This window comes from Papio anubis, chromosome 10, assembly GCF_008728515.1.
Source record: "Papio anubis isolate 15944 chromosome 10, Panubis1.0, whole genome shotgun sequence".
In the NCBI taxonomy this organism is placed as follows: domain Eukaryota; kingdom Metazoa; phylum Chordata; class Mammalia; order Primates; family Cercopithecidae; genus Papio; species Papio anubis.
In genome coordinates, this window is record NC_044985.1 from 17620913 (window position 1) to 17633297 (window position 12385).

Below are 12385 nucleotides of genomic sequence, written 5' to 3' on the forward strand. Positions count from 1 at the left end.
TTCCTGTGTCTGTTTTATTTTTGAAGAAGCATGTATGGATATGAAACAACTAGAACTCCTATACATTGCTACATTGCTAGTAGAAATGCAAAAAGGCACAGATAATTTGGAAAAAGAGTTTGGCAGTTTCTTATGGAATTAAACAAATGCTTACTATATGGCTCTGTGGTCCCACCCTAGTTATCTGCCCAAGAGGTAAACGCTCTAAGGCCTGGACATGAATGTTGATAGCAGCTTTAATCACATTCACTCAAAACGGGAGAGAATCCAAATGTCTATCAACAGGTGAATGAATAAACAAATAGTAGTATATCTACATAACAGAATACTATTCACGAATAAAAAAATGAACTACTGATTTTTGCAAAAACATGGACACATCTCAAAAGAATCACACAAAGTAAAAGAAACCAGACCAAAAAGTTCCATACTTTATGACTTCATCGTTTATGAGCCTTTCTGGAAAAGGCAAAACTACAGAGAGAGAAATAAGACGAGTAGTTACCAGGGGCTTGTGAGGGAAATGAGAACAGAGAGGGAGGGAGAGAACTGGTCCAGGACATGAAAATATTCTGTATTTTAATTGTGGTGGTGGTTACACGAGGGTCAATGCTTGTCCAAACTTATCTAAACTGTAAACGTAAGAAAAGTGGATTTTCTATAAACTGCACCAAAAAAATAAAACATTTATTATTGAAAGTAGCAATCAATTCAGTTTTCAAGTTTAAAACATTATTCTATATCTCACACATTTTCTTAAAAGTGTGTTGGAGCAGGGACAGTAATATATTAGAAGTTATAATATGTTATTAAAACACATTTAGAGGAGAGACTAAATCATTGGTATTTTTATTGATGGCTATTTCTTCCGAGAAACTGTTAAAAAGTGGAAACAATTCTGGTTGTCATAAAGTTCTCTCTGTTTAGACTTTTTACCAAACCAGTTCAAATAAATCCTGAAGTGGACAACATCAGAGCCAAGGGCAGTCTTGGTTATATGTTCACTGCAGAGTATCTCAAGTTTCTTTTGCCAGTCAGGTTCCCCAGTATTTAATTTTGGCTGTCCCTGACACAAATTTCTCATCTAGGCTCGGCAGTTTTCTAATTTCAACTTCTCCAGAGTCAAGTAACCAAAATAGACGTGGCCAAAACCCGGTCCCACAGAGCCTCCCTGTGATTACTGCATGGACAATAAGACAGTCTCCTCCAAGACCTCAACATAAAACTCACTGTTAGAAACTTCAGGAAGGCCTGGTTACAAACATGAAATTATTATTTCACCCAATAAGTAAGTGCATGTCATTTCTAATGCAGGGCCTTTTAAAAGGCATAAAAAGCATTTATAAAACTATAATGTAATTGAATTTACTCATTTTACAGATGAGCAAATTGAGACCCAAAAGGGTCAAATTACTTAACCAGAGTTATTAAGCTACTTAGAGGTACACTGACACCAGGTCCCAGACAACCCATTAAAGAAGATAGTGCTCTTTGCAATGAAATTGAAACTATACTCTGTGTTAATACTGTTTTCTCTACAGGGATGAATAATAGGCAACATAACTTTCATGCTGTCTACTCAAAAACATAAAGCTCTTTAAAAAATTTAAGAAGAAACATATGACCATCTCATCATTTATTAGGCAGAAAGAGAAATACAAAAGAATATAGTAATGTTCAGCTTTCAGTAAGTTAGTATTTGCCCAGGGAGCCAAAAACAGCCTTTCTTTCCAGTTTGCTACATAATTGGTTTTGGATTTCCCTTGCTTTGCTTAAGGGAGACCTTACATGCTAGATCGCTAAGATATAAACTTCTGACATCAAAATATGATCCATATTATGTTATCCAGGCATTTTAAAAGATGCCATTTAAAATCTTTTCTTCCATCTGTTGTAATTGGAAGAAAATTTATCCTTCAACCAATGTTGCTTTGCCATCTTCAACTTCCAGTAGATTTACACAGAGCAACAGATGAGAGGCCCCAATTTGTACGCAGTCTCAGGCAGAAATACTGTTGATGATGTGGAAGTAGCAATTCCAATTCGAAAGAAAATTGCCCTCTGTATCCATCAGGAGGAACGAGGCACTCAGGAGAGCCGGCCTCTGAGGCAGGTTAAAGTTGACGAACAGTCAGACATGGGAACAAGTGCGGAAGAGGAGAGGAAGAGCTCTGTGCTGATGCTTGTCCAAAGGTCAATTGACAGCTTTACTCATCTTGTTACGTTTTCCTCCTTCTAAAGATGCAGAGAAAATGTTCTTTTAATGTACCAGACAGATACAGAAGCAGAAGGGAGTACGTGGGTAGAACATTTAAGGGCGTATTATCCTCTTCAACACACACTTCTATGCCAGGTGCCTACCGCTTCCAAATGGGCAGCAGAAAATGAACCCTAGGATTCCATAAAGTCTCTGAGAGCCGATAATGTGAACAGCAACCAGTGAACGAGTTAAGCGGTAAAACCATCTCCATTTATGACTCCTTGAAGTTCAGCATGCAGCAGACTGCACTTAAGCACAGCAATCAACTGTGATAGGAGAATCCCCATTACAGTAAGCAAAGAAATAGCTTCAAGGCAGTGGATGACGGTGCCAGGGGAGAAGGTCAGAACAGGTGCAGAGAAATCCTCAAGGTAGGGAGTGAAAGCTTGAGCTCCATGTGGGTGATTTTTAACTATCCTGGTCAAATATGAGTGGCAAACCTTAATGATTCCCCCTTATTTAGATGTACAATGACTGGTGTAAACACACACGGAACATTTCAAGGCTGAAGAGGCCTGAAATCAAGTATCTTGATTCCTGATACTTGGGTTGTAATATGGTTTGCTAAGAACGTTTACAAATTATGTCTGCCAGGTGCTAAATCTGCCAGATCAATTTTAATTTAAATTTCCAACATGCTGCAGTACAGAGCTGTGACACAATAAAAATGTGTATTATTATTGTTGTCACTAGGCAATCATTAATTTCATCTGACTATCCATGCCTCAGCGTAATAAACCATTAGCAAGTATGAAGTCTGGCTGTTCTGAATCTGGACAGAAGTCCTCTTTATTTACAGCTAAGCTATAAATATGTTGTTATGCTCATATATGTACATCAGACTTCTCTATCTGAATTCTACTTTTTTGTGGGCCCATACGGTGTTACTAGGCACACAATAAAAGTGTTTGTTTCCTGTTGAAAACAGCAGCTTTCATTAATAATCTACAAATTGGGCCTGGCATGGTGGCTCACCAGCACTTCGGGAGGCTGAGGTGTGAGGATCACTTGAACCCAGAAGTTTGACACCAGGCTGGGCAACATGGTAAAACTTTGTCTACCACAATTACAAAAATTAGCCAGGCGTGGTGACATGCACCTGTAGGTAGGTTGCAGTAAGCTGAGACTGCACCACACTCCAGCCTGGGGAACCTGAGCCAGACCCTGTCTCAATCATCATCATCATCATCATCTACAAGTTGATTAGATTATTTCCAAAGGGACCAACAGAGACACCTATGCAAATCATGCATGGTATGCACAATTACATATACGAAATCAGTACTCTGTAGAGTTGCTTATCTCCTCATTTTATCACCTAAGTGATCCTATTACTCTACTTTTTTTTTTTTTTTTTTTGGTAAACCACTGTTACTTCAACTCAACATCCCCCACCTAGCTTGGAGACAATATTCCTGAAAGTGCTCCTCCACGTGAATCTAACTGATACACAAACACTTCATTACCTCAACAGGGATAATAAATCCAGGGGTCCAAACAGTGATTGTCTTTACATACAAGGCAAGACAGTTCCACAGTCTCATCTACAGCATTCACCTTGGCACAATTCAAACAAGCAGTTAGAGGAGTGGGGAGAGTGGGGAGAATTTGGAATTTTAGACAGTTACAAATCTAATCCCTCATAAAATATGCCCAGCCACACAGACAATGGGTGAAACAACCACTTTCACATCTGGAGCACTTTTGATGTATATCACCAAATAATAAGATAAAGCGGCAGCCCTAAGACATCACCACCTACTTCTAACTACCACCTTATTGAAGTGCTCTCTCAACTGTGAAGAAGGCTTAATGCAAGTATCTTTTTTCCTCCATATTTACATTAAAGAATGTAAATGGTCCGAACCAAGTTTGTTATGCCTGTCTGAATCACCCTCAATGTAGGCAATTTCTGATTTATGAGCTTAGAGCTGATTAGGTAACCTCTGGCGGCATATCCAATTTTTTTTTATTGCCTAAACTTTGGGCCATTTCTGATCATTATAGCCTAATCAGAGGTCAAGAGGGAAGAAGGGACTGTGGCTGAAGGTTTGGTGGTGATATAAAAAGGAACTACTCATTCAAGCATTTGTATAGATTTTTATCACCTCAGTGATCCCATTCCTCATTAATAGAGACAATCACAAATGTTCAGGCTTGCCTGGTGCCTTCAAGCCGTCAAACTCATCACATAGCTGAAACTGCATAAAATTAAGCCTTGGACTACCTCTCCTGAATCACTCATCCTGACACCTGAACTCTGCTTCCCATGTGTACCTAACTGTCCCAGCATCGAACTTCATTACCCGCTCCTCCCTCCATTGACCCACCTTGTTACTGAAGCTGAGACTTGGAATCCCCTAACTACTGTTTAGAGGCTCCCATGCCTACAAGGTCATCAAACATAGCAAGAAAACATGTCACCCAGCCCAGGCCAGGCCTCAGCATCTTATGCCTCTGTTTCCCACATTCATAGTATTAGAAAGGCACATGTATATATCAGGAGGTTCCTGTGAAACTGAGGTATAATGGTTGACTTGAGAACTTTAAACATCAGAGTACCGGAGTAGTTCTTATTTTACTTGTGATCTCTTAGACATGACTCAGCATTTTTATTCCATATATTAGGACCTTGAAAAACAGCTTAACTCTCCAGATATAAGTGACACAGTGAAAGCCGTAGCCCTTGCAAGAATTAATCCTAATTTGCACCATTTGGGGCCATGTCTACTGTATCCTTCAGTGTCTTCTACGAAGTGTTCTATGTGATACATTCTATTACGAATTGATTAACAGAGATAATATTCCTCTCTAAGGAGTAGTAGCCTTTGGCCATGAGATAATAATTAAATATTCCTTTTTTTTTTTTTTCCTTTTGATTTTGTCTGCCAGGAATCTTAGAGCTAAATTACATGCTCATACTCAGAAAACTTCTTGGGCTATGTGAAGGTGATAACTTGTCACGTTCTCCTTTCATGACCTTTATTTTGTTTTTATTTTATCAGCCCTATTGTAAATCTACCTTTTATTGTAAACCATACCACATTCTTTGAGAAAGTGGTTATTAGCTTAGTTTTTAAAAGTAACCTCAGCCCATGAACAATGTTCAAAAGTAACTCCACATCCCAGATATCATCATGCACAAAATGAACTCATCGACCCAAGAGAAAAAAAGAAGAAAATTATGAATATAAAAGTTTCTAATTCAATAGAATCATTTACATTATGTAAATTATTTAGATGACCATATTGGATGCTAACCCCGTCCAAGGGTGATGCAATAAAGGCTTATTCTATAATATTGAGAATTTTTCAAAGACTTACTAAGATTATTTAAACATAACTAGAAATACCTTAAAAACCAAAGTTTAAACTGTGAAAGGCCATCAGAAATGGTTCAGTGGGTCTGCTCAAATTATTGTGTAATTATCTGTTACACATGCTTTTCCCCTCCATGTCTTTTACTGATTTACATTAGTTCTCCGGACTTGAACTTTTCAGTTTCAGTGACACTTTACATGAGAAAACTAATTATAATAGGATAAAAATCCCTCACAAAAGAAGTATGTAAAAACCAGCCACTATTTATTGTACACATAATTATCTTCTCTTTCAGCCCAGGATGTAGTCTTGACTCTTGTGTAACTGAAATCTGTATGGGATTGGCATCTGATTTACAGCAGATGACCCGGCAGCACATGAATATAATTTACTACGCCATGTGTCTCCTGCCACCTAAATCAATAGCTTGAATATAGAGACATCTCAATTAGACAGTGCAAGGAGAGCAAGATCTGCCTCCTCCTATCCTGTGCCATTAAAACAACCAATATTACCAAGCAGTGCTTATTTTAAATTCACTTTGGAGGGGTGGATCTATTATTTTAAGTTGGTTAGGAGACACAAAGGGAGAGTTGCCATCAAACTGAATGAAAAATCGAGCATAAGGTGATATAAGTAATAGCCTATGAGGGGTGGGGACATGCATTTACTAAAGTATTGAGTGGTGCATTTCTACAGCACCTGTGTATTATCATGGGCTTCAGGTGTTGAACAGGGTGTTAAATTATAATGCTGACCACACAGGAGTCATCCATCCTTCTTGTCCTGTTCCTCCACGAACCCCTACACCAAAGTTGAAGCACATATATGGTATTGGCCATAATGAGGTAAATTATCTGGAGGCTCAACTGTGTTTGTTCTCTCCCTGCAACACATCTAAAAATTAAGCTGTCATTATAAAAACTTCATAATGACAAAGCTATCTTATCTATCACCGGTCACAGTGTTCTCCAAATCCCAGTGAAAAGTTAAAGACAAGACCCACACAGTTTGTTCATGAGGATTTTAGGGCAACTTCTCAAACATGGATACTGCCTGGGATAATCTCAGGAGAGAAAAGTGAAACAAATTATTTTCCTGATTTTATAAATGGTGAAGTATAGAAATGAACGCAGATTGTCCTTCACAAGGTGCCGATATCTGGTCCCAGGGCTGTAAATGCACAATTTTCTGGGGGATTCCTCCCATGGAATTGAAGGGACTTTAACATAATAGTTTGAACCATCAACTGCCCCCATATTAACTATAATTGGAAACCGAAAGATTCCAACTGCTAGAATTAAATCTAGGAACTACTTTTTCAGAATCTTCCTTACAAATTCTAGTGATCTGTTTCTCTCTCTCTCTCTCTCTTTTTTTTTTTTTTTTTTTTTTTTTGGCAACAGAATCTCGCTTTGTTGCCTAGGCTGGAGTGCAGTGGCTCAATTTCGGCTCACTGCAAACTCCACCGCCTGGGTCCAAGTGATTCTCCTGCCTCAGCCTCCCGAGTTGCTGGAATTACAGGCACCTGCCACCACGCCTGGCTAATTTTTGTATTTTTAGTAGAGATGGGGCTTTGCCATGTTGGCCAGACTGGTCTTGAACTCCTGACCTCAAGTGATCGGCCCACCTCGGCCTTCCAAAGTCCTGGAATTACAGGTGTGAGCCACTGAGTCTGGCCAAATTCAAGTGTTCTAAGTGATATCTTTTTAAGGACAGGAACTCACTGATTTTTTTTTTTTTTTTTTTTTTACTCCTTAGTGTTTCCTCTAAGCAAAGAAGAACTTATTGAATTGTTAGATTCATATACCCTCTCTTTGTCTTAAAATAGGATTGCGACGACCAGTGAAATCTCATGCTCTTGGCTGGCCTTTTAAAGGACAAGCCTACTGGCTGCAAAGTCACCACAACTCAATTGAAGACCCTTAGGGAAGCCATCAGGAAAGAAAAGACAACCAGTCTCAATAAAGATCATGTCAGGTGCAAATGGATGGTTTCAGAAAATTGGTCTGGATGCGATAGGATGCTTTAGTCAGAACAGAAGGTCTAAATGGTTGGTAAATTGCTCATCAAACACAACAGAAGCTTACACAATGGACATTCAAACCAAGGTGTTACGGGTGCAGAGAGAGATGCACCTCAGGAAGCAATCTGCTCAGTTAAGAACAATACCTGGAGAACTGCTGCTGCAAGCCACGCATCTGAATTCTGTTGCGCTCAGACTCTAGGGTCACCTCCTGCAACCGCTTCTCGCTTTGAAGGCGTAAGTGTCTCTCCTCTTCCAGTTCATGTATCAGCTTCTCATGCTATAAAAGGCACAAAGGGAATGACTTTTAGGAAAGTGTTTATGACAAAAATAAGAAATAGCTGGTTATCAAGTGATAACTTGAGCTTTATATATATATGAATTTCATCCTTCAAACAACCCCACGAAGTAGGTCCTGTTCTTAATCTCTTGTTATAGACAAAGAAACCAATGATCAGAGATACCTAAGTAATTTGTGCAAGGTCACATAAACCAGAAGGTAATAGATTTTGAGTCCCAGATGACTAAATTCTAACACTTGAATAATTTCCACTAACCCAGAGAGCACGCTGTGAAGAACTGTGACCCAAAAATACTGTCGAATGCACAGTAAGTCAGATAATAATTAGTAAGATTATTACCTGTTCAGAATTATTTCATCTCTTCCATCTCTGGTATATCCTTGAAAGAGAACATTACTGTTTTTATAGAAGGACTGAAAATTTCAAGGTAATTAGAACGTGAAGCTGATAAGAGTGAGGCTCAAGAACTGTTTTTCATTTTGTCCAGTTAGGTCTTCAGAGATAAAACTAGGCCAAGCCACCCACTGTTTTTATAATCCTAGATAACTGGCTCATCTCACGAACGGGTATCAGGGATTGAAAGAGGAACTAGATGGCACAGAATAGATGGTTCAGCACAAACTCATCCCTGGAACTGGTAGAAAGCACACAGCTCAGATTCTCCTGACAGCACTGAGTCAGCTACACTAATGTCTCTTTTGTTTTGTAGTTGTTTTGTTGTTGTTGTTGTTGCCTTTTTAAAAAAGCATGCCGTGCTGTTATTGTTATTGCTGTTACTAAACTGAGCATTTTGTACACAGGATATATACTCTATGGTGAAAACCATAGATGCAATGTCTGATCACGAGGGACATGCATACTTAAAAGGAAAGAAGAGAAACAGAGACCAGAGACCTCTGTTTTGAAATAAACCAAACACTATGACTGTGTACCATGCACTATGGATTAAATATGATTTATCGCATGTGGCATATTCACAGGAAGTGACAGCAACGACAGATTTTCTCCAGCTCTAACTCATGAGAAAAAAGGCATTCTGTGGATCATGAAAGAAACATTAGATGAGAATCTAGACATGAATCCTGATCCTCTAAAAATACTTACATATCCCCTGCCTCTGTACCTTTGTTCCTGCGTAAAAAGCTCCCTAGGTCTCTCCATTGAAAGCCTAGGGTTCCTTCCAGGCTCAGCTGTAAGCCATGTCCTCTACAACATATCCCTCATCACTGCATTTCCTCCCTTCCCTGAATTCCAACAGTACCTACTATCTTTACTACCCTTTAGGTCTTCACTTTTTCTACTATTATTTTTCATGTGAATTTATCATAATTCTCCACCTAGATAAATATTTGTTCAAGATGCCTTATGTGCAGATATATGTTACATTTTAGCATGTTACCTAATACGCGGTAGTGCTGGAAATATATTTGCTTATTGATTCTGAAGCTGGCTCTTTGCTTACTCAGGCCTGACTTTTTGATGATTTACTTTTAACTCCCATAATGAGTTACTTTTACTGAAAACAGAAAAACTAAAATCAAAATTAAATCAAATCTTTATTCTGTCACTTTGGACAACGACATTCTGGAAGCATTGGAAAGAAAGAAAAATGTGGTTGTGGAAGACAAATGGGTTAATTAAAGTTAACTCTTTACAAAAATGGTCAAAATGGCAAATTTTATGTGATATATATTTTACTATAATAAAATAAACTCTTTACAGTTATATATACAATTGACATTCCTCTTTTTATTGACTGATTAGACTAAAAGCAACATAGACAAGTCACCAATATTACAGAATTTGGAAGATAGTGCTTTGATTCCAGAGACAGGTCAAGAAAACAAAAGTATGCTAAATAGTTCAAAAAAGTATGCTATGAAGAATGTGAAGTTCATGCCTGTAATCCCAGTACTTTGGGAGGCCGAGGCAGGTGGATCACAAGGTCAGGAGTTCAAGAACAGCCTGGCCAAGATGGTGAAACCCCGTCTCTACTAAAAATACAAAAATTAGTCAGGGGTGGTGGCGCCTATAATCCCAGCTACTCGGGAGGCTGAGGCAGTGAATTGCTTGAACCCAGGAGGCGGAGGTGGCAGTGAGCCAAGATCGCACCACTGCACTCCAGTCTGGGTGACAGAGTGAGACTCCATCTCAAAAAAAAAAAAAAAAAAGTGAAGTTTTGCAGAGAAAACAGCATCCCTCCTTCCTTCAAAAGTAAAGAGTGCTCCATAGATCCACTCACTGCCATATTAAAGAGTCCCAAAAAAATGATCATGAGAGAACCTTTTCCACACGAATAACTTTTCTCTTCAATTTATTTATGCCTTTTCAAACATGAAAAAAAATCACACACACACACACACACACACACAAACCCTGGTAACACAGAGAAAATTCTAAGGAATTGAGACTATGAGAGCAAAAGCTGTTTACTAAAATATATTCCCTTCAAATGAGATGTATTTCAATTAATCCATCAAAGCTTGACAATAATCCACACCTACTAAAAATGAAAAAGCTTTGTACCCAAATTTAAAAACATGGCTAAACACAGAAAAAAATATAGTATCCATAGATCGGCTATTTTTTTTTTCTGTATTCCCTACATTGATTCTATCCCCAAAGTAATTTTAATTTATCTCCCAAATATTTGCTCTGGATCTTTCACAGCAGAAAGTGTGAAAGGTAACGAGAGACGGAGAGCAGTTGGTGTTATTTACACAACGCCACTAGGTACTGAAGAGCAGTAAGTAGAGGACAACATCATGGAAATCTGGGCTACAAATCTGATAGGATCACATTTCTAGAGCAACATCTCTCTTTCTGTAGAGCCACTGAGCTGGGACGGCTTTAAAACACCTGCCTAGGAGAGCCTCATGATGATTTTCAAAGCTCCTCAATCACCACCTTTCAATTCCTCCCATGTTCTTCCAGCAAGATGCTCCATGTTCGTCACCTCTTCCCTTTCTCTTTGGCTTCTCTTACCAAAGCTCTTAAATCGCTGCACCAGGAACACAAACAACGGCTCAAAGGCTGAGTCTAAGCAGTGACATTACACACGTGTGCAACAAAACTTGCCAGTCACAGGCTCTTCTTTCCCTTTACAGAGGTGGGCTTTGTTATTAGTAAAAAGGTAGGTTTGCCTATTTTTCTGAAGAAAAGCTGTGAGTGGGTTAACTTTCAACTGTTATTCATTAGCTGCTCTAACTCTGAAATGAGCAAACTCTGCAAAAAATATCTTCAATCTGGAGAATATTCTACAATTTACAAAATGTGTCCACCTTCATTACTGTATTCAGTCTCCAGAACAATTCAGCAATATTGGTTATTATCACCTCCATCTAAAGATAAGGGTAGGGGCCAAAAAGAGAGGCAGGGAGCTTGCTCTGGTTCCATGGTTAGAAATGGCAGCTCTGGAGCTAGAACTGAGTTTTTCTGACCCTAAGTCTCCATTTTTTTCTCCTACTACTGTCAGTTCTGCTGTAACATGTCTTTTAAAAGTGCTAATTTGTTCCAACGCAATTGATATGATATGAAAAAATTTGAGCATGACACAAATCTTAGGTTTGCTGATTGCCTGATTTCATTCATGAGAAAAATTAGGGGAACGCAGACAACTGCACACAGCTGAACTGCATCAAAACACACATATTTCAAATAGACCTCAGTCCACCATGTGCATTAAGAGCCATAACCATCCACATGTGGTGTTACAACTTTCCCTCCAATTTCAGACAGTGTTCCTTCTACTACTTCACAGTAGCTTCTGAACTGCATCCCTATTGATATCCAACTTCCACAAAAAAACTCTTTCAAGGTAAAGCATCATATTTATTGTAGTATTTATGTATTTTTTTAACCATTGAACACATGGCTACCGATTGTATTAAGTTCCTACCTTTTTGTTTTTAGTGTGTCACTGAAAAAGTTTTGAGTATTGTTCCCATAGTCCTGTTTCCCCCATAAGCCTTGTGGTTTCCACTGTGTGGTTTTACAGAGTGCAGTAATTTTCAGGAACATACAAGTTATGGACATCATGGTGAAGAAAAGGAAGTCCAAATCAAGAGTGGAATTCCAAAGTAATTTTCCTATTTGGACACGAGCAAAGAGTTAAGTTCTAGACAAAGAATCAAACATACGAACAGAAAGACAGGTATTACCTTCATGGTTCTACAGAATGATCTTGTCTATACCTCACAACCTACACATAGCAACTTAACTGAGCCATTCTCTGATTAAACCTCAAATGCAGGAGATTCCTCCATTTCCCTGGGTAATCTAAGTTTCTGAACTTTTGTCCTGATAATTTTGTAAAACTTGCTTAAATCATTAAAGTATCAAAAGGTCATTTCTACATGTATGTTTCAAGGAAATGAAGAAAAATCTATATAGATTCTGATTATTCCCTAATAGAAAACCGTGCATGTAAAAGAAGCTATGTACCACCAACATGGAGTCGTTTATTTACTTGGCCCA

At 38.6% G+C, this 12385-nt stretch overlaps 1 protein-coding gene across 2 annotated transcripts in view; it reads right to left on the reverse strand.

Annotated features, from left to right (window-relative positions):
- NCKAP5 (NCK associated protein 5) overlaps positions 1 to 12385 on the reverse strand; it is a 914274-nt gene that overhangs the window by 482469 nt on the left and 419420 nt on the right. For both annotated transcript variants that reach the window (XM_021924271.2, XM_021924272.2), the window contains exon 5: positions 7754 to 7887. In XM_021924271.2, the coding sequence (XP_021779963.2) occupies positions 7754 to 7887 (134 nt within the window). The remainder of the gene's footprint in view (positions 1 to 7753; positions 7888 to 12385) is intronic.